General features: G+C 31.6%; 1 protein-coding gene across 2 annotated transcripts; it reads left to right on the top strand.

The window, feature by feature from the left end:
- The first annotated feature begins 6947 nt into the window (after positions 1 to 6947).
- LOC114271169 (Phosphoglycerate mutase family protein) lies at positions 6948 to 11344 on the top strand. 2 transcript variants are annotated; one of them, XM_082922070.1, is made up of 6 exons: positions 6948 to 7358; positions 9377 to 9427; positions 9504 to 9614; positions 10075 to 10206; positions 10411 to 10486; positions 10766 to 11344. In XM_082922070.1, exons 1-6 carry the CDS (start codon positions 7260 to 7262, stop codon positions 10987 to 10989), a joined length of 693 nt encoding a protein of 230 aa, XP_082778196.1. In that variant the 5' UTR covers positions 6948 to 7259; the 3' UTR covers positions 10990 to 11344. The 2 variants fall into 2 exon arrangements, with proteins under 2 accessions (XP_082778196.1, XP_082778197.1); XM_082922071.1 differs by lacking the exon at positions 9504 to 9614 and having other exon boundaries at positions 7020 to 7358.
- The last annotated feature ends 12468 nt before the right edge of the window (positions 11345 to 23812 follow it).

Genomic DNA, 23812 nt, shown 5'->3' with positions numbered 1-23812 from the left:
CTATCCTTGGTTCTAGAAAATAAATAAATAAAAGGTGTTTTAGAAAGATGGTTAAAAATTAATTTTTTATTTTTTTAATTTTTTTTAAAAAAATATGTAAAAAATATGAGAATTGATGTAGCAAAAAATGAGTTAAAAGCTGACTTTTGACTGGCTTCCCAAATTGGGACAAAATTGGTTACCCTTTACTTTATTGTCTCAAATAAATTTGAATTTTTTTCAATCATATATTAATTATAATTATAAAAATAATTATATCAAATTAGACAATTAAAATTTAATACATATCTCCAAGTCTAGCAACCTCCAAGTTCTAGAAAATAAATAAATAAAATTGGCTACCCTTTACTTTATTGACTCAAATAAATTTGAATTTTTTTTTAATCATAACATATTAATTATAAATATAAAAATAATTATATCAAATTAAACCATTAAAATTTAATACATATCCACAAGTCTAGCAACCTCCAAATTTTATAGCAAGTAGAAATAAAATGATTTAATACAATCTTTTTAATGAGAAATAAGTAATTAACTGTTGACTTTGATAAAGATTAACTCCTTAAATTAACCACAAGGTAGATGGCCTAATAGGTGATGACTAGGGATTGGAGGTTTGCTCCCTCCCAGGTCCGAGGTTCGAATCTCCTAGTCAACAAACGCATATCTCGGGATCATAGATCGTAAGGCGCAAGTCCTGTTTCGAAAGACTTGTTAGGGCTGTAAGGACTTAGTTTAGTGCGCGTAAGCTGGCCTAATGGGTGATGACTAGGAGTTGGAGGTTTGCTCCCTCTCAGGTCTCAGGTTCGAATCTCCTAACCAACAAACGCATATCTTGAGACCATGGATCGTAAGGCGCAAGTCTTGTTTCAAAAGACTTGTTCAGGCTATAAGGATTTAGTGTAGTGCACGTAAGTTGGCCCATGATACCATACATAACCCAAAAAAAAAAAGAAGTAGTAATAATAATAATAAAAGCTCCTTAAATTTCAAATACTAGTTTATAAGACTAATCAATTGAATACTTTATTATTATTATTTTTTTATTGGCAAAAGTCAATTGTTAGTTATTAAATTAATACCAATGAGAGTAGTTTTTTCACCTTTACAAAGGGTCAAGAGCTTATTTCCAAAAGGGAGAGTTGAACCTATAACCGCCTCTTAGGGACTAAACCCTTAACAGAGTCATAGTGGCCAACTAATATTAAGCCTCGTTTAGCATATGGGTTGTGACTAAATTAACTAATAAAAAGACAAAATAGACTAATTTAGTCAATAAGACAAGACCCTATTTGGAAAGTTGGATTTAGGCTAAAATAACCAATAAAAAAATATTAAAATAATCAATAAGACAAAATATCACATTTAAATCATAATTATTTTAATTTTTTTTCTTTTTTCTCATAACCATCAAATTAACTACAAAAAAAAGTCAACTATCATCCCAAACATAACTTTTTTAGCCAAACTAAAATAGCTAAAAAGTCAACTAAAATAGCTTATTCCCAAATAGGGCCAAAATGACATATCCAAACTATAATCATTTCATTTTTTTTCTAACAACTATTAAATCAATTATAAAAAAAAGTCAAAAATTTATTCCAAATAATTTTTTCTTAACTAGGCGAAAATAATAATTAAAAAAAAAAACTAAAAAGTCAAGTTACAAATTTTTATCCCAAATGAGGCCTTAATAAAAGTTTGCATAAGGGAATGACTTTCCTCCAGTCCGTGATCAGACTGGAGGGTACTGTTGGGTCAGTGGGGCCCACTACGGGTCCCATTTAGATAATCCGAATCATTCAATTTGTAGAACTCGTCGAATATTATATTCTTGTAACAAAGCAGATTGATTGGATATCGATAGCTATGTGATCAAATTTGATTTTTGTAAGTCGTTTATTTTTCATTGTTTATATTTTTTTCATATAAAACTGATTTGATCATATAACTATCGATATTTGATCAACTTGATTTTTACAGGTATATAGTCTTCGACGAATTTACACATTAAGGATTGGTTTGGGATGTCCTAAAAAAGTGCACTTTTTGACTTATTGGTGGGTTTGGGTTGGGTTTGGGTTGGGTTTGATATGATGTGTTAGAGAGGTGATGTGATTTAAATAAGATGATGTGACTTAAATAAGATAGTGACTTTTTGACTTTTTGGCTTATTTTGTACATGTCAAACTAGCCCTAAATAATTTAAATTATCGAAACGAGACCCGTGATGAATTTTTATAAATCCAACAATACGTTTCAATTCGTGATTGAACGGGAGAGAAGACATTTCCTTTACATAAATCCTTTATTAATTTAAATCTTATAGGTATTTTGAGAAATTGATAAAAAAAAATTGACTTTTTAATTTTTTAATTTTTTTAATAAAAAATTGAATTATTTTTAATAAAAAAATTGATTTATGACTTAAAAAAAGTTAAAAAATTAAAAAAATAACTTTTTACTGTTATTGCCAAAATCCCCCTTAGTCTATGAAATTAACATAAATTAATACCTCGAATCTAGGGCACTACAAATAATAGCACGAATTCTACATTAATGATTGCTCCTCGCTATGATGGATGGAGAATAAATTATTTATTGTTCATTCATTTCAGTGTTCACTTTTTCGCTATAGAGATTGATAGATTAGATGTTTCTGACTAAGTTATTGTACAACTTTTAAGCAAAGATGAAGAAGAACAGACTACATCCTACTACATCCATCAGTCATTCCTGCTTTCGGAATTGATATAGACGTTTTTTTTGAACTGGAATTGATATAGTAGGATGAGGATTGTTTTGGAAAGTAAAAAATAAATTCAGCCATTTGGATTTAGGGATTGTTTGGGGTGTTCTAAACAAGTGTACTTTTTGTCTTTTTGACCTAAAAAATTGAGGAAGAAAATATAGATGTTTGAGTTAACTTTTTGACTTTTTATGGAAAAATGTGTAATAAAAAATTATAAAAATTAGTTTCTAGGAGAAAATTAGGATCGGGAGTTGTGCAACCGTAATTGTTGACTTTTGGTGAATAGTGTTAACTTTTTAAATTTTTGAGTAACTTTTTGACTTTTTGACTTTTCCTGGACATGCCAAACTTGGCCTTAGTTTTTTTAATTTAATTTTTTAAAAATTAAATTTTTCATATTCTTTTTATTTTTAATGAATATTTTTAAAATTTTAATTAATTTTTTTATTTTTTAAATGCACCTTACTTAGATATATCTAAATAGTAAAATATTTATAAAAAAATGTTTTAAAAAATTAATAAATACACAAAAATACGAAAAATATATTAAATTTTCTTTTTCTTTTTTTTTTGTATTTTTTGGTATTTAGTAAATTTTTTAAAGATTTTTTTCACAAATATTACTACTTTTTAAGTGTAGGTGTGTCTAAAATTTTTTTAAAAAATACTTAAAATATTAAAAAATTCATTAAAAACATTAAAATAAAAAAATAAAAAAATAAAATATTTTAAAAACTGTTTTTTGAAAATTAAAACCAAACAAGCTGATTGATTTTTTTAATTATTACAAAAATGAATGTATAAAAAATAAAAAGATATTGTGGCTTAAATAATTCAAAAAATCAATAAGTTGGCTTATAAACTACTTGTCAAATGAGGCTTCACTTTTTATGTTTTGGGCATTGAAAATTATTCCATACTCTGTTTTAAAAAAAATTATTTTCTATTTAAAAATCAACTTATATCATTTAATAATATTATTAAAAAAATTAAGAATATACCAAAATTTTTAAACGTTAACTTTCTTTTAACATTATTTTTAATCAATAAATTAACATTTTAGTGAGATTTCAAAGGAAGTCTTATCCAATAATTTCAAAATAACATGTGATATTATTTTTATGATATTTTTAATAAAAGACATAGTAAAAAATTTTACAAATTAAATAAAGTTAATTAATTTGTATAAAGAAATTGAGAAATAAAAAATCACTCATATATTTTGAAATTATCAAATAATTTTTTCATTATCATTCACTCTATTAATATTATAAGGCTTATGGTCTAGACAAATGCCACAAATGTCTCCTGTAATAATACTGCCACATGGCCGAGAATAACTGCCGCTTGGCCATGGTCTAGACTTTATAATTTTTACGTTGGATTTGATAGAAGAATTTGAAAAGTGATTTATAAAATGAAAGAAAAAAATAAAATAAAACGTAAATAAATTTATATTTTACTTAATTTTACATATATTTTTTCTTTCATTTTTCATATTTCTTTTCAAATCTCCTAACCAAACACGACATTAGACAACTTTAGCTATATATATGGATAAATTACACTTTGACTCTAAGAAGTTTTACTTATTTTTCACTTTGGCCCTGTAAGTTTAATTTTTTTCACTTTGGCCGTTTATGTTTATAATCCTTCCCACTTTGGTCCTTTTTATTTGCAATTCTTCTCACTTTGACCCTTTATGTTTGTAATCTTTCCCACTTTACTCCTAGACCAACTTCCATCCAAAAAAGTAACAGAATTTGTCACATCACTAACACATCAGCTTCATATGTGATATAAAAAAATTCACTAGAGATGCAAAAAATAAAAAATAAAAAATAAAAAACAAAAAAATTATTTTTTTTTTGTCTTTAGTGAACTTTTTTTTTTTCAAATTTATTTATAAACATTATTACATTATAGATGCATCTAGATTAGATGTAGCTAAAAAAAATAAATAAGTTTAACTAAAAAAAGAAAAAAGTTCATTAAAGACGAAAAAAAATGATAGTAAATTTTTGTTTCAGAATTGACAATACAAATATTTGAGTAAATATATTTTTCATTTTTTTCGTCCTTAATAAACTTTTTTTTTTAGTTAAATTTGTTTTTATTTTTTTAGTTGCATCTAATCTAAATGCATCTATAATGTAATAATGTTTATGAATAAATTTTAAAAAAAAAGTTCGCTAAATAGTAAAAAAAAAAAATCCAATTTTTTTGTTTTTTATTTTTTATTTTTTGCATTTTTAGTGAATTTTTTACATCATACATGGAGCTGATGTGTTAATGATGTGACAGATTCTGTTAGTTTTTTGGATGGAAGTTAGTTTAAGAATAAAGTGAGAAAGATTGCAAACATGAAGGGTTAAAGTGAGAAAAATTAAATTTAAAGGGCCAAGGTGGAAATGATTGCAAACATGAAAAGTCAAAGTGAAAAAAATTAAACTTAAAGAGCCAAAGTGAGAATGAATAAAACTTTAGAGAGATAAATTGTAACTTACCCTATATATATATATATATATATATATATATATTTTTTATCGAACAAACATACAAAGAGAAGTAAAGAAGACGAGAAACAAGAGCTGGCGGAGGATCCACCATCCAATTCAAGGGAAATTGACATCGTAAAGAAGCCTGAGCTACCCAATGAGCAACGCCATTAGCTCTGCCTTGCCATTGACTGAATGTCTTCCAGAATAGCCCCACAATCCCATGGTGTAACATCTTCCGACACAAAGCTGGATAACCTTTTTATTATCCCTTTCAACTTCAACGAGGGAAAGATTATACGGTGCAGCCAACAAGCATGCAAACCTCACTGCATAAGCCTCTCCTGAGTGACACAAGACATCCTAATCTTATGCATTGCACCATCGGCCAACTTGCCTCTGCCAGACTGCCATCCCACAAGCACTGCAACTACCCCTTTACTAGTCCCTTGCTAAATAGCAACATCGCAATTAGCCCTTAGGGAACCAAGTCTAGGGAGGGGGTAGCCAAGAGAAAGGCCCTTCATTCACCACAATAGGCTCAACAGCAATCTCAGTTGTGGAAACTAACTTAGGCAGCCAAAAATTCTGCCGTCTTTAAAACGGTAGTAGTAGGATCAACCGGCGTATGGTTAATAAATGTGAACAAAAATAATCTAATTTTTGTGTTGATGTTCTTTCAATAATTGAGCATGTGATGGGTTTGGATTGGGTCAACTGATGTATGATTGATAAATGTGAATGAAAAATAATTTTTCAATCTATTTTATATATGTTGAATTTTTTTTTAATAATTGAGCATGTGATGGGTTTGGGTTGGGTCCGATTCCATGTGTTAGCTTTATTAGCAATTTCTACGGATGATATTAGTTAAGAGTGTTTCAAATGAGAATACAGTTGGGTGATAGAAGAATGAGAGAAACTCTTTCCCTAAATTAAGGTAGTCAATTTTTGCCCAAAAATAAAAATAAGGTAAATTATTGGATAAATTACAAATACACTCCTTGAGGTTTGATTAAAATATGAATCGCTCCATGTCGTTCTGAAAATTACATTTCACCCACTGGTATTTCTAATTTCATAACAAATCGTCCATTTTATTATAAATCATCAAGCCAATTAACAGTTTTTAATGATATTATAAATATGTTTCAATTAATAATTTAGGTAATGTCATTATTGTATACAGGAACAATTATAAATTTTATTTTTTTAATTATGTTAAATAAAACATCTGACAATAGAATATTTGTAATTTTTCAAATTACAGAAAACAATCTATACTTTAAGCAAATTTAAAGGATGTATTTGTAATCTATCCTAAATTATTTGTGTCATTTTTATAAAGTATGATTGACTCAATATTAAGAATCGAAGTGTTCTCTTTTTAAACATTTTGCTTGGCTTGGATATCATTTATTTTTTTATTTTTCTATTTCCCCCCGTAGCATTTATTATTTGGGTGCTGTTATGATGTGTAACACTTAAGATTGCAAATCATATGCAACCAACACAAAAGGTGTAAGTGGAAGGTGTAAACATAAAACAGGACAGCAAACAGAAAGGCGTAAGTGTAAGGTATAAGTTACACACTTAAGAAAAGTCCTTATTATTTATATAATTTATTTGTTTGTAAAGTTTTCTTTAATTATGAAGGTGTTGGTTACTCCATCCTGATTAATAATCAGCAGGATAAATATAATTTACAAAATAATTGTACGGCGAAAACCCTAACTAACCTCAAGGCGCCACATAATCGAAATGTTGTTACAATCAAAATTGAGAAATCGAAGTGGGGGTGTGGTCTTCTTGGGTTGTATCAGATGAGATGATGCTGAACTTGTAACCAAACCCTCTTCCTCCGCAGGGAACAAATTCGAATTCGTCGTTAGCGTACAGACTCCGCACGTTCAGTGCGTTCCAACTGTTCTTCAACAACCACCCACCACAATAAATAACCTCCAACTTTAGCCGCCATTCCTCTCTCTCTCTCTCTCTCTCTGAATATGGCCGAATCGAACATTGCCAATGCCAACTCTGATTATGCTGAGATTGTGGTGGTTCGTCATGGCGAAACTGCTTGGAATGCCGAGGGCAGAGTTCAGGTCACCCTTTTTCTAAAATTTTTTCATGAAAATAATCTTTGGATTAGTTTGATTAGTGTGTTGTGCTTTATTCTAAGTGTAATTCAAGGATCACAAAACTTTTATTATTATTTTCATGAAAGATTTTTCATGATACCTAACATTGTTATTCTTCAAAATCTAAGATGTTACTTTAATTAATTTCTTTGTCTCTGTCTTGTCAGTCATCATGTAATTAAATCAAACATTTGAATGATACTATATGCACCAATTAAATTTATCAATTAGTGTATTAATTAATATTGTAGCACAATTTTAAAGATTTTTAATATTTATAATTTATATAATGAATGATATCACTAGTAATGTCATAACTAAGTTAGTACACTATGCACCATCGCCCGTTAAACTTTTTTGAAAGAAAAGACAACTTGTGTTACTATGGGAAGCTGCCCAAATAATTGCAAATCAATGGAGTGCAAGTGAGACATTATTCAAAAATAATTCTCACAACCACTCAAAAATAGCATTCTCTGTTGCACTCCATTGATTTGTAATTATTGTTGCCGTTTCCCATTCATATGAAATTCTCCCATCGCAATCTTTCAGCTTCAAGTTGTCCCCCCCTACAGTCCCATTGTCTTCCAAAATTTGGTAAAACACACTATCTGAGACATCACACATTGGCCTTCCAAAAATTAAAATTTGAAAGAGATTGGAAACTGTAGATGTTTACACAGAAATATTATTATTGATATAATTTGAAGTCAAGTTGAAAGACCTCATTAAAGTTCCCAAACAGCCTACACCAAGGGTTGATACTTGGTAATGAAATTGGTGAATTGAAGGATGGAAAAAAGGTTGTGGAATTACTCATGCACTCCAGAATTAGAACACTTGCATTGTCACATTCAAGCTCTAATCTTGTTCAATAAAATTTGGCCTTGTCATATGTTCTTTTCCTTCTATCATCACATCTCACTAGTTTTCTTTTCCGGGTAATGCTAGGTATACCAAATTTTCTATCAAACAAATGATCAAATGTTTGTGTACCCCACACCCATATAAGATATTTGGTCATTTGTTTGGTAAAAAGTTTGGGGCATATAGCATTTTCCTTCTTTCCCTAGGTGACCAAGTATTTATTAAATTAAGTCACTATCCTTTCCCAAATTGATCTAAATGATTTCTTCAAATTCAACAAGATGCATCATTTGCTTTGAAATCACGAGTTTTTGTATTATCATCATGTTGCATTCTCTCATTCCTCTTTGTGTAGAAGGTTTGTCTCTTTGATTATTTGACACTTGGAGGCATAATTATTAAATATGATGCTAGTCTCTTCTTTCCGTTGATGCAACTATTTTTGGACCATTTGAAGTCTTTGTATTCAAAGTGGGTAGATGATCTATATATGTATATTTGATTAGATTTTTAACCATTTCCATTTAGTGTTGTGTGAGACCATTTTCATGTGGCTCACTACTGTTCTAGCCTTTCCACTCAAGGGATGCACTGGCAATATTAAGGCCCCGTTTGGAGACTTACCTTTTTAGCCAAAAAGCCAAAAAGTTACATTTTTAGCCAAAAAGCCAACAACTCATACCAAAAAATCAAAGATTCTCTTTTCTCTCTACTTTTGCACATCTTTTCGTAATTAGTCAAAAAGTCATCCCAAACATATAAGTTTTTTTTACCTACTTTTTTAGCCAAATAGCCAAAAAGTTACTAAATTAGTCTGTTCCCAAACGAGGCCTAAGAACCACTATGTTGTCATTATTACGAGGCAAATATATTTTTGTCAAATTTTACAAAGTAACTTTGTCATCATTCTTTTGTAACCTATTCTGTTTAAAGGTTGTTATTCTCTAAGAACATTTATAAAACCGTGTGATATCAAAATATCATGGTGTTCTGTAGTTTACTATTCTTTACGGTTTGATGAGTAATGTACTGTATTAATTATATTGTTTCTTTGTAATGTATTTTTTGTGCATTTATTTATTTATTTATTTATTTGATATATGCCTAATAATTAGGGACACCTGGATGTCGAACTGAATGAAGTAGGGAGACAACAAGCAGCTGCAGTAAGTCTACCTTGCTGAGATTATTTATTTCTTTATAAGAACTGCATGCTTGTTAAACTACCTGCTTTTCCTGAAGGTGGCTGATCGACTCTCTAAAGAGACGGTAATTTCTGCCGTGTACGCATCTGATTTAAAGAGAGCTCTTGAGACTGCTCGTATTATAGCAAGCAAATGTGGTGTGCCTGAGGTATTATGATTCAAGAAACAAAATAAATAAATAAATAAAAGAATAACCGTTCTATAGGCTAGGACATGCTTTGGAAACAGCAGAGTCCCCTATTTGCTAGGGGGAATAACTTTGCTACGTTGGTGTACTCTGATTGAATGTTTGGAGAAAATTACACTTTGAAAAAAAAATTAATGCCTTGATTAAGGTGGAGACAGAGAGGTCAAACACAATGTCAAGATGGTTGAACATTGAGATATGTAGGGATTCCTAGAAGAGGCTTTGGAAGTTAAGGTGATTAAACTTGATTAAGAATAAAACTATGGAACTTGACTAAATAAGCAAAACCTTTGGGGTGAGGTTTGCGGGTGGATAAAATTATAGGAGTATTATGAAATAGAACGGGCTAGACATGCTTCTCAAGACCGGCAAAATTAGACATGCACATTTTGTTTTAATTTTTTTCTTGTTATGTTTTTAGGTTATACAAGACCCAAATCTGAGGGAACGACATCTTGGAGATCTTCAAGGTTTTGTATTTCATAAAGCAGCCAAGCTTAGGCCAGATGCATATCTAGCATCTCTGTCTGCCAGGACTGATCAGGAAATCCCAGTAAGCAATTAAACCAAGTTCAAAGTATGGTTGTTGATTGGATTTTTAAAATCAAAGTTGGTTTCTTTTTCCATTTCAATATCTATCTTGGAAAACCTTGGGGGAGAAATCAGAAATGTTTAGTTAGTGCATTTATGAACTCTATCTTGCTTTAAGGTGTGCTTAGTACGGTACCATCAGAATCCCACTTTTTGTGATTTTCAGGGTGGTGGAGAAAGTCTTGACCAACTCTTTAACCGGTGCACATCTTCATTGCAGAGTATTGGTATGAAGCATACAGGTAAAGTTTCACAATTATTGCTGCTCTTGGGCTTCTTTTCTCACATTGACTTAATTGTTCATAATGCATCCTAGTTCTTTTCACACAATGATGGGAGTAGCAATTCTCTTCATTTTAATTGAAACATAGTTACATTCATACAAATTCTGTGTTGTTTATCAAAAAGTTTTGCGGACAATACCTCCTCGTACGCAAGTTTTTTTTAAGGTGGATAGATGGTGCTTTGGCCCAATGCATTCCATTTTTTGTTTCCAATTTGTTTTGTATATTCCATTGCAGGTGAGAGAGTAGTAGTAGTTACTCATGGTGGAGTCATCCGAGCACTTCACAAGCGAGCTGCTCCAACAGAACAGTTGCAGAGGAAGATTCTTAACGCGTCCGTTAATCTATTTCACTTATCCAAACAAGAAGAATGGATCATAAAAACATGGGGCGACGTTAACCACCTCAATAAGACTGGATTTCTTGAGGCCGAGCTTGGAGGTGACAGCACCAGTAATTAAATTCAGACACAAACCCAACCTGTTGAAAAAATCTTCCTAATGAATATTCCAGCTGAGAGATTGCAAGCTATGGTGGGAAGTCTATTTTCTTCAAAACTAATGGAGCATAATAGTTTTTAGCTGGAAATTGAAAACTAATTGGGATTGGGTTTTAATTTCAATGTCTGGGCTGTCAACTTATCTGATCAGTGTATACTAAGGGAGATTAATTATCTTTTAGCTTCTCGATTTTGTAGTACAAGTGACATGTTTATCAGGGACTTGAGATTTTTATTGGCGACTAATATATACTAACAAAATTTTCATAAAAAATTATAAAATGCAAAATCAATTTTTACTAGTATAAAAGTGAAAATTAAGATAAAAATATATATAAATATTTTTGTTGTATGAGTTTGATTTGACAGTAATTAAAAACGTCCATGATAGAACGATATTAAAAATTAAAAAAAATTATTTTTCTCACTAAGTGGGTTGGCTTTTTGTTTTTGTTTTTTTTTTTTTTTTTTGTCTATTTTAGCCTGGGCTAAAAAGCTTGGTTTGGGAATGACTTTTTGACTTTTTTTGTGAGAGAAGAGTGTAATGATTATGGATTGGATGTGATGTTTTGTTTTTTGTGACTAAAATAACCTATTTTGTTTTTGTGACTAAAATAGTAAAAAAAGCCCCCTAACCCAACTTGCCAAACGGAGGCTAAATGTGATTGAGTCGCTTGTTGATTCTTTCTCTACATTTTATTTATTTATTTATACACACTAGGATTTGTAATTGATACTAATTATTAGAAATTAATGTTTTTGTTTTTTTATCTAAAAGTTTTAATTTTATATTTTGATTCAATGTTTCATGTGTAGAGGGATGATTATTTAATTTTTTTTTTATAAGATTGAGTCGATATAATTTAAAAATAATTAATAATAATACAATTATGCAAAAATAATATATATATGTATATATTTGCGTAAGATGTGGTTTATTAGTAAAATTATATTGCAACTAAATGGGTCGCCAATATTATAGTTGGTTGTTGACACAAAATGTTTTAGGGTCATGCTCCGGAGCTCTAATTAGAGCTGCAACAGTGCAGCTCTAATGAGCTATCACCTATATAAAAAAAAAAAAGAAAAAAAAAACAGAGAAGTAAAAGACAAAAAAGAGGGAACAAAAAGACAAATTAGAGATGCATTAGAGGTCTTTTTTTAGTGGTCCAAATCATTTTTGAATGTTTTATATTTGGAGTTTTTTCAAAGGAAGCTTTTTTGATAAATTCTCTTTCTAAGAGTTTTATTTCATCTAATCCATATTCTTTTTTATTATTCCATTAAGTCAGATCAAAATACCTTCAATCTCTCAAGTTCCCTATTAATGTTGATATTTAAGGTTGATTGTCATTATGTTTTGATAGTTCCCATGTATCAAGATGTTAACTGTCATTATATTTATATTAATTTGAAATGAATTTTGGTCATTGTGTTGTCAATTATATGATGTGAATATTCACATCATGTAATTGAAATAAATATTCACATCATTATATCCACATTAATTTGAAATAAATTTTTGTCATTATATTGTCAATTACATGATGTGAATACTTATACTAAAACATACGATTGTGAACGTTCACATCACTGCATTAGATGAGAGAGAATGTTCATATGTTGTGAACGTTCATATACTACATGTTGTGAATAAAAATGTGTTGTCGATTAAAAATATAATAAACGTTATTTTTAGTGTGTTGTCAATTAAAAGTAAGAAGGTTCACATATTGTGAACGTTCACATCACTATATTAGATGAAAGAGAATTTTTCGAAAAGGTGTTGTGAACGTTCACGTCAGATGAGAGAGAATGTTCACATTATTTTTAATGTGTTGTCAATTAAAAATATATTCACATCAGATGAGAGAGAATGTTCATATTATTTTTAATGTGTTGTCAATTAAAAATATATTCACATTATATAATAATATAAAATAATAACATCAATGTTATTTTATTTGTATATGAAATTTCCTATGCCTTGATCTTTTTCCTTCTCTCTCCTCCTATCAATATTAAATATAATGGTATAAGAGTCTAAAAAAAAGTGTAAATCAAGGAAAATGACTTTATGGAATAAAAATAAAAATACATGGGACTAAGTGGGTTAAAAAAATTCCTTCATAGACTTCTTGGGTTCGAACACTTCTAAATGAGATTTATCAATAAAAGTCCCTTTTTCAAAATACCTTTTATATTTTTAATTTGTTGGTAATTCAATTTTTTTTTTTAAAAAAAATGTTGGTAACTGTTGTTGACACAAAAATGTCCTATATTTGAGTTTTTTCGAAATACATTTATAGTTGGTCTTTATATAAAGAGAAAGATAGAACTTGAACTTAATACTTTGGTTTTGAAAAAAAATATCTTTTTCACTTAAGCAATACATAACATATTTATTTTTAAATCAAAATCTAAATGTATATTTTAGAGATTTAAAAACACACTTATGGGGTGAGTATACACACCCACTAGTACACAAATATTTAAGACCTTAACAAACAAGTTTTTTTTTTGGCTTTTAAAAACTATCAAATATTTTGTTCAAATCAAACATATTTGTAATTTTTATTTTTCAACATGTAAACAAAAACCTAATTACAAATTGGGTTAATTACACTAATAGTCCCTATAATTTGGGACTTATATCACTTTGGTCCCTGACTTTTCAATTGTGACACATTTGACCCTAAATTTTGAATGTAGTTCCAAATAAGGACAATTAAAAATATCATTAGATTTTTCAAGGGTAAAATCGTCAATTTGATAAAATATAAACTAGTTTGACAAAAATAAATGTCAAAAAAATATTTTTAATTTTTTTAAAATTATTTTTATCCACCAATGATAAAATTATGTAAAATTAATAAAAATTACATGATTAATTTTTTTAAATTAATTTTACATGATCATATCCGAACACATAATAAAAATTAATATGGTAAAAAAAAATAAATGTCTAAAAGATTTATCAATTTTGCATAATTTTAGTTTTAGTGGATAGAAATAATTTTTAAAAATTCAAAAATATTTGTTTGACATTTATTTTTGTCAAATTATTTTATATTTTATTAAATTAACAATTTTACCCTTGAAAAATCTAATGATATCTTCAATTTTTCTTATTTGGAACAAGATTTAAAATTTAGAATCAAATGTGTCATAATTGAAAAGTCAGGGATCAAAGTGACACAAGTCCCAAACTACAAAGACTATTTATGTAATTTACCCTTACAAATTTATAAAAAAACATGAACTAAAAATATACGTTACCAAACACTTCTCAAGTAAACGCCATTTTCGAGCAAATTTCAAAATTCTACTTTCTAGTCATGCAATGTAAGTCAGTGTCACAGTACCTATATCTATACTTTTTGCAATCAAAATCAAAATAGTTCAATGTTGAATTATCTGTACGTCATCACATGAAAGTGGTGGAAAAACTCTTATATTTTTCTCTCCTTATATAATTAAAAAATAGGTAATAAATCACAAAATACAAACAATAATATGACTAAAATTAAAGGCACAAAAACAATCACAAAACACCAAATTCACGCAAAATTGTCTTCATCCACTGGTCCAATTTTGAATCAACTTCCAATATAAAATAATGTGGCTACAAGATATCATCTCTAGTCACAACTACAAGCATACAATCATCAAGAGAATATTCTTGGATTGCTAATCAACAATTATATCATCACTACAAAGGTGAGTTTCAACAAAATTAATAAAAGATAAAGTTTAGGTCTTACCACAGTAGATATCCTAAACGACCAATCCAAGAGAGCTTTGACAAGATCAACTTCGATCAAAATGTAGAGCTTGCTTTCATGATCAGCATGCTGAAATTTCATCAAAATTTGGCAAGAAATGACTATCCAATCTTGATTTGAACTACGGAAGAAACCCTAAGTTTTTCTCCTCTTTTTCACTTCTCTCTCTCGGCTCCTCTGTTTCTTTTTGTTGCTATGTGCAAAACATTAAAGACAAAAGCCTCTTTTACTTCTTTTTCATTTTTTGACTTGCAAATACAAACTAAAGCTTCTTTGAGAAGCTTTACAAGCGAATATATATAATAATAATATTGACTCTAGAGAGTCTTTGTGTGACCCACCCAATTAAGGAGGGACCCACTCAACAAATCTCCCCCTCCCGACTTAGGTGGGGGGCACAACCAACCCCACCTTAGTTCTACAAAAATCACGTTTCTCCTTGGACAACGATTTAGTCATCATATCTGACCCATTCTCATCGGTGTGAACCTTCTCAAGTTAAAGCAAATTTTCTTTTAAGACATCACGTATCCAATAATACCTCACATCAATGTGCTTTGACCTCGAGTGAAATGTCGGATTCTTGCTCAAGTGGATAGCACTTTGGTTGTCACATAAGACAACATATTTCTCTTGCTTTAACCCCAATTCATGTAAAAGTCTTTTTTGATCTATAACATCTCCTTGCATCCCTCTGCTACTGCGATGTATTCAACTTTCGTGGTAGATAAAGCAACACATTTTTACAACTTTGACTGCCAAGAAATAGCTTCTCTTCAAAAAGTCATCAAGTACCCTAATGTGGACTTCCTAAAATCGATGTCTCCAGCCATGTCTGCATTTGTGGAGCCTTCTAGCAGAGATTTTCCTTCTCCAAAACATAAACGCATCTTGGAAGTGCCTCTAAGATACCTAAGAATCCATTTCACTACAGCACAATGATCTTTTCCAGGATTGGAAAGAAATCTACTCACAACGCCAACCGCATAAGCTATATCTGGCCTGGTGCACACCATCGCATACATCAAACTACCAATGGTGGATGCATAGGGAACTTTCTTCATTTCTTCTTTTTCTTTCTCACTTGCTAAACACTGCTTCAAGCTAAGTTTGAAGTGATTTGCAAGTGGAGTACTCACTAATTTCACCTTGTCCATGTGAAATCTTTCAAGTTCTTTCTCAATGTATCTCTCATGTGACAGCAAAATCTTACAATTCTTCTTGTCACGGGTAATCTTCATGCCAAGTATTTTCTTCGCAGGACCCAAATCCTTCATAGCAAAGGACTTGCTAAGCTCTTTCTTCAACTTCTCAGTTTTGCTCGTGTCATGTCCAACTATCAACATGTCATCCATATAAAGCAGCAAAATGATGAAGTCGCCATTTGAGAATCTCTTCACAAACGCACAATGATCTAAAGTAGTCCTCTTGTAATCATGATCAACCATGAAGGAATCAAACTTTTTGTACCATTTTCGTGGTGCTTGCTTCAACCCATATAAGCTCTTCTTTAGTTTGCAAACTAAGTTCTCATTGCCTTTCACTTTGAACCCCTCAGGTTGGTCCATGTAGATCTCTTCCTCCAAGTTACCATGAAGAAAAGCTGTCTTCAAATCAAGTTGTTCAACCTCTAAGTTCAAGCTTGCGGCCAAACTAAGAACAACCCATATAGATGACATCTTCACTATGGGTGAAAATATTTCTTCAAAATCAATTCCCGTTTTTTTTGCTAAAACCTTTCACAATAAATCTTGCCTTGTACCTAGGCTGTGAGTTTCCTTCTTCTATCTTCAATTTGTAGACCCATTAGTTCTTGAGTGTTCTCTTTTCCTTAGGCAATTTCACCAACTCATAAGTATGGTTCTCATGTAAGAATTTCATCTCTTCTTGCATGGCTTTCAACCACTCCCCTTTATACTTGTGAGTTGTAGCTTTTTGGTAGCACTCTGGTTCTCCCCTATCTATAAGTATCACATACTCATTAAGAGAGTACTTTGTTGAAGTCTGACGCTCCCTAGAAGATCTCCTCAACTGTGGTTCTATTGGTGGTTTAGGGGGTGTTTGTTCCTCTTGCTCATCATCTTGCTCTTCTAAATCCATAATATCATCACCAACTATATCACCAACATCTTCTTGTACATCTCCCCTGTCATCATGCACCATGGGTAGAGGGACTGGATCCAAGATTATTGGATACTCATTTGTGGAAGTTGGCTTCTCAATTCCTCTATCAAGGTCTTCGATGGTTTGATCTTCAAAGAAGATTGCATCTTTGCTTCGTACTACCTTTTTGTCAATTGGATCCCACAATCTATATCCAAACTCTTCATGGCCATATCCAAGAAAGATGCACTGCTTTGTCTTTCCATTAAAGTTTGATCTCCCATCTTTAGGAATGTGCATAAATGCTCTATAGCCAAACACCTTCAAATGCCCATAAGAAACATCTTTCCCTATCCAAACTTTGTCTGGTATATCACCACTAAGTGGAGCTAAAGAAGAAAGGTTGATTAGATCAACTGCAGTTCTCATTGCCTTACCTCAAAAAGATTTAGGCAGTTTTGCATGAGAGAGCATACACCTGATTCTTTCCATAATTGTTCTATTCATTTTCTCTGCCACACCATTTTGTTAAGGTGTCATGGGAATAGTTCTTTCATGCTTGATGCCAATCTTCTTGTAGTAATCTTCAAATGGACCCCTGCATTCACCACCATTATCTAACCGGATACACTTCAAAGATCTCCCAGTTTCCTTTTCAACATTAACTTGAAAAACCTTAAATGCTTCCAACACATAATCTTTAGTTCTCAAAGCATAAGCCCAAACTTTTCTAGAATGATCATCAATAAAAGTGACAAAATAACGTGCACCGCTAAGTGTACTAACTTTCATTGGCCCACAAACATCAGAGTATGCTAAATCTAGAACATATGATTTTCTAGATGCAAGAAATCTATTGAAAGTTAATTTATGTTGTTTTTCGGCTAAACAATGAATACAAGTTTTGAGTTGTGTACCTCTCACCTCAGGAAAGAGATTTTTCCTGGCTAGAACTTGCATGTTTTTCTCACTCATATGACCAAGCCTCTTGTGCCATAGCTATGTAGAGATCTCTTTCTCAATTGCATTGACATCGCCTTTACTTAGCTTTGCTACCATCATATAAAGAGTGGAACACTTCATTCCTCTTGCCACTATCAATGAACCTTTGGTGAGTTTCCATTTTCCATCACCAAATTGATTTTGTAGCCTTCATCATCAAGCTTCCCAGTGGAAATCAAGTTAAAATGAATGTCTGGAACATGTCTCACATTTTTAAGAACAAGCTTGCAACCAGTGTTGGTCTTAAAGCAAACATCTTCCATTCCCACAATCTTGGACACACCATCATTTCCCATCCTCACATTGCCAAAGTCACCAAGTGTGTAGGATGTAAAGAAGTCCTCATGTGAAATAACATGGAATAAAGCACCTCAATCAATCACCCAACTAGACTGATCATGCCTTGTGAGCCTAACATAGTCATCATCACTGACAATGATAACATCACCATCCTTAGAAGCAAGTGCAATTGTTTCTTTATCACCATTGTTCTCACCACCTCTTTCTTTGCTCTCTTTTAAGCTTTCGGCATTCATTTTTCATATTCCCTTTCATGCCACAATGATAGCATTCAATGTCTTTCCTGGATTGGGATTTTTATCTAGACTTGTCGCTAGATTGTCTCTTGACTTGTCACGGTTGTAGATTTTTCTGTTTCTACTCCTTCTCCTATTTTCAGTAATAAGAGCTTGTGACTCACTAGAAGTACCCTACTCCTTTCTTCTAGCTTCTTCATTGAACATGCTATCTTTCACCATATCCATGGTGACCACACCATTTGAAGCCGAATTGCTTATAGTCACAGTCAATGTTTCCCAACTATCAGGCAAAGAGCTCAATATCAACAATGCTTGTAACTCATCATCTAACACTATTTTCATCGTTGTTAACTGATTGATCAAGCCTTGGAAGTCACTCATGTGCTTCATAACATTGCTCCTGCCTTTGTATTTCAAGTTTACAAGTCTTCTAATTAAAGAAGCTTTGTTTGTGTATTTTTCCTCTCATATATGGCTTCCAATTTCTTCCACAAAGTGTGAGCATTGGTTTCTTAAGCCACATGATAAACACTCTTTGATCAACCTAAAGGCGAATTTGAGCAACAATTTTTCTATTCATAATCATCCAATCTTCAACATCAACATTTTTCAGCCTTTTACTTTCACCATAAATTGGTCTATACAAGTCCTTAGTGTAAAGGACATCCACCATTCGTGGTTTCCAAATTGCATAATTCGAAGATGTCAATTTTATCATAGCCCCCGAATTATCTTCCATTCAAAATTCACACAAGAATTTTATCAAATACTTTATAGGCACAAACTGACCACTCTGATACCACTTGTTGGGAAAAATCCTATATTTTTCCCTCCTTGTGTAATTAGAAAATGGGCAACAAACCACAAAATACAAGCAATAATATGGCTGAAATTAAAGGCACAAAAACAATCATAAAACACCAAATTTACGTGGTTCGACAAAAATGCCTACAACCACGGGTCCAACTCCGAATCAACTTCCACTATAAAATAATGGGGTTACAAGATATCATCTCTAGTCACAATTAGAGGCATACAATCATCAAGAGAATATTCTTTGATCACTAATCAACAATTATATCATCAACACAAAGGTGAGTTTCAACAAAATCAACAAGAGATAAAGTTTAGGTCTCACCAAAATGGATATCCCAAACTACCAATCCAAAAGAGCTTTGACAAGATCAACTCCAATCAAAATGTAGAGCTTGCTTTCATGATCAACATGCTGAAATTTCATCAAGATTTGGCAAGAAATGTCCATCCAATCTTGGTTTGAACTATGGAAGAAATCCTAAATTTTTTCCCACTTTTTCACTTCTCTCTCTCGGCTCCTCTGTTTCTTTTTGTTACTATGTACAAAACATTAGAGACAAAAGTCTCTTTTACTTCTTTTCATTTTTTGACTTGCAGGTACAAACCAAAGCTTCTCTGGGAAGCTTTACAAGCAAAAGTATATAATAATAATAATATTGACTCTAAAGAGTCTTTGTGTGGCCCACCCAATTAAGGAGGGACCCACCCAACAGAAAAAGTCATTTGACAAAAAAGCTATGTATTTATAACATTCATCCAACATATGAATTGTCCTTTCCATTATTACTTTGTTGTGATCTGGTTCCAAGTACTTTGTACATATGATACAACATCATGAAGCAACAAATGATCTATAATACAAACACAAAAATATTAAGCACTCTATAAAATTACAAAACAAAGCACTTGGGAATCAAGTTAATATAATAATTTTCAAAAAATACACAAAAATATGTAATTTAATATCATCGCTATTTGGTGTCATATAGAAATGAATATTTCATATGTATAATTCTATATTATTTTTCTTTTTATTATTATATTGTTTAAGTTAATTTTTAAATTATAACTTATAATATATTTGGTGTGTACTTAAGTAAAGGACAAGTGTGTACTTGAGGTCATCTTTGATTAGTAGATAAGATAAAACGATTATAGAACTATTATTGACATAAGTAGTGGATAATGGGCCTAGATGATAAGGGATGAATGTGAAGAATATAAAATGACATTATTGTACTATTGTCATTTTTTTTTTCCATAAAATCTTTATTATATCCCACTCTATCTCACCTCTTCCTTGAGATTGAGTAATTCCCCTCTTATGAAATATTATGTCCTTTTGTCTCTCAACTAAACGTGTACAAAGTGTTTCAAACAAGTCTATGATTAAAAATAAATATTTTTTTTTTTGTTGATATGCGTATGGTATTAGACTCAATGATTTTTTTGTTTTAATGGTATGGATATAATTAATGAAATTATTTAATAACAAAGACAAATTATTTTTTCCATTTCAACACCCATTAGTCATTCTCAATCTACCTTAGGGGAGCCACATTTATATGTTGGCCAGGATCTAATACTTATAAGCAACATACAATGAAAATTTGAAAAATAATAATAGATTTAATATAAATTTCAAATAACATGTAAAATTATGTTTTGAAAGTTTACCTCAATGATGTATCAAGCTTGCTAGCTCATTTGTTGTTTCCTCAACCTGATGCCATACATAAAAATAAATAATGCATTAGTAAATTATACTCACAATATTTTCAAAATAATAATAATAGCTATTATAATGTTTTTACACTTGATTCCAATCCTACTCTCTCTTTTTGTAAGTTTCAAGCTATTCCATTGCAGTTGACAACTGCTCATCCTTTTGTGCCTGAAATAATGACCAAAAGATAATAGCTATTGAAGAAAGGTGAAGAAAAGAAAAGAACGCAAAAATTATAAGAACTCAAATAATAATAATAATAACGATAATGATAAAATAATCTGATCATCTTCAAACTGTTTAATGGTATATGATGTCTATAAAATTGAATATAGAAATCCTAACCATTAAAGTTCATCTTTCCATAAATTAAGATATTCAAATTTAATTAAATTCTAAAAATTTCATTAATTCTCTTTGTATCTCCCCATACTTCCTAGTGTCTAAGACTCCCCTTTTAACTGTTTTCTTCCTTTTCATGCATTTTTTCCCCTAAAGTTGCACTTGTCAATTCTAATAAATACTACCAAATGTTCTTGCTCACAAATGTTATAACAATGTTCTAGTTGCTAAAAGAAAGAAAAAAAATCTATTATTTACTACCCTTGCTGTTTTTCTCTAATTTCTAATCATATCTTTAATATTTATCAGTTTAATTCCTTCAGCAAAGCCTTAATTAAAAGTATCAAAGAAAAACAACTAGAACATGCAAAATCAACTACCCTCATCTCAGTTACCCTTAACACTATACAGTAAGGGTAACCCTCATCAGTTACCAAAACACCATACAACAGCAAGGGTACCCTCATAAAGGACCCAAATTATCTAAGGAGACTCAATTAATCATGTGTTAGGATCCGGTAACATGTTTGGCACACCAATAAGAAATCACAAACAATAGCACAAGAGATTTACGTGGTTCGGCAATGGTCTACTTCCACGGGGAGAGATATCCACTATAGAATTATCCCGGAGGGAGTTTACAATACTTACACCTCACTCTCTCTCTATAGAACTCTCACTCACTCAGATTATACAAACACATATTCTGTGTTGCCTTTTTTTTTTCCTTCTCTTCCTCTCAGCATCTATATATACACGGGGAGAGGTAAACAAAGTCAAGAAAGGAGTTATTGAGCTGTTTTGCCACCTGTCCTCTTCCCTCCTACTTTTTGACTTGGAGCCAACCTTCAATAACTCCTCTATGTGGGTTGGAGCTAACAATTCTCCCCCTCCATATCCATATAGATAACTGACTTCTCACTTGACGTCCATCCTGGTCAATTTTTACAAACTTTCAGTTTGTCTCTAGTGACAACCTTGGTGATCATGTCAGAAGGATTCTTGTCCGTGTAAATCTTCACCAGCATCGTTAGTTGCTTTTCCATCACTTCTCGTATCAATGATACTGAACATCAATGTGCTTTGTACAGGAATGGTACATAGAATTCTTGCTCAAGTCAATTGCACTCTGACTATCACAATATACCTTGTACTTTTTCTATTGTAGACCCAATTCTTGGAGAAACTGCTTTAACCACAACATTTCTTTTCCAGCATCTGCGGTAGCAATGTACTCTGCCTCTGTTGTAGATAAAACAACACACTTTTGTAGTTTAGACTGCTAGGAAACAGCTCCCCTTGCAAAGGTGAACAGAAAACCTGATGTAGATTTTCTACCATCAAGATCACCCGCCATATCAGTATCTGTAAATCCCTTCAAAATTGGTTCAGCTCTCCCAAAACATAGAAACATCTTTGAAGTTCCTTTCAAGTATCGAAGAATCCATTTGACTACCTCCCAATGCTCCTTTCTTTGATTGGCGATGAATCTGCTTTCAACGCTAACTGCGTGAGCTATATCTGGTTGAGTACACACCATTCCATATATCAAACTTCTTACTGCAGAAGAATAGGGGATTGCCTTTATTTCTTTCCTCTCAGAGCTAGCTGTGGGACACGAACGCTTTGTCACCTTGAAATGGTTGGCCAGTGGTGTACTGACTGGCTTAACATCTTTCATGTTGAACCTTTCAATCACCCATTCAATCTATTTCTCCTGTGACAGCCATATCTTCATAGTTTTCCTGTCACGAACAATCTTCATGCTCAAAATATGTTGTGCTGAGCCTAAATTCTTCATGTCAAAATACTGCGACAAATCCTTTTTCAACTTGTTGATCATAGCAATATCATGTCCAATGATCAGCATATCATCGACATACAACAGTAGGATGATGAAGTTTCTATCAGAAAACCTTCATAATTATACACACTAATCTGTTACCGTTTTTGTGTACTCGTGCTCCACTATGAATGAATCAAACTTCTTGTACCATTGTCTCGGCGCTTGCTTTAGGCTGTAGAGACTCTTCTTCAGTTTTCAGACTAGATTATGTTTCCCTTTAACTTCAAATCCTTCTGGTTACTCCATATAGATATTTTCCTCCAAATCACCATGAAGAAAGGCAATCTTGATATCCATCTGTTCTACCTCCAGATTCAAGTGAGCTACTAATCCCAGAGCTACTCGAATGGAAGTCACCTTCACAATTGGGGAGAAGATTTCATCAAAGTCAATTCCCTTCTTCTGTCCAAAACCTTTGACCACCAAGTGAGCTTTATGCTGCAGTAGTTTACCGTTGCCATCGTTCTTCAACTTATACACCCATTTATTCTTCAAGGCTCTCCTGCCTCTTGAAAGTGGAACAAGCTCATAAGTAGTTCTTCTACAGAGAACTCATCTCCTCCGTCATGGCTTGTATCCAATAGTCTTTCTCTGTATGACTCTTTACTTTTGAAAAACTCTCAGGC

Source organism: Camellia sinensis, chromosome 3 (assembly GCF_055761805.1).
Source record: "Camellia sinensis isolate YWXY chromosome 3, ASM5576180v1, whole genome shotgun sequence".
Lineage (NCBI taxonomy): Eukaryota > Viridiplantae > Streptophyta > Magnoliopsida > Ericales > Theaceae > Camellia > Camellia sinensis.
Note: the sequence above shows the minus strand (reverse complement) of the source record. Positions and strands in the feature narration are given on the sequence as shown.

Coding starts and splice junctions, on each gene's coding strand:
- LOC114271169 (XM_082922070.1), top strand. CDS start 7,260: ATGGCCGAATCGAACATTGCCAATGCCAACTCTGATTATGCTGAGATT. Junction 9,428..9,503: donor GGAGACAACAAGCAGCTGCA/GTAAGTCTACCT, acceptor CTTTTCCTGAAG/GTGGCTGATCGACTCTCTAA. Junction 10,487..10,765: donor TATTGGTATGAAGCATACAG/GTAAAGTTTCAC, acceptor ATTCCATTGCAG/GTGAGAGAGTAGTAGTAGTT.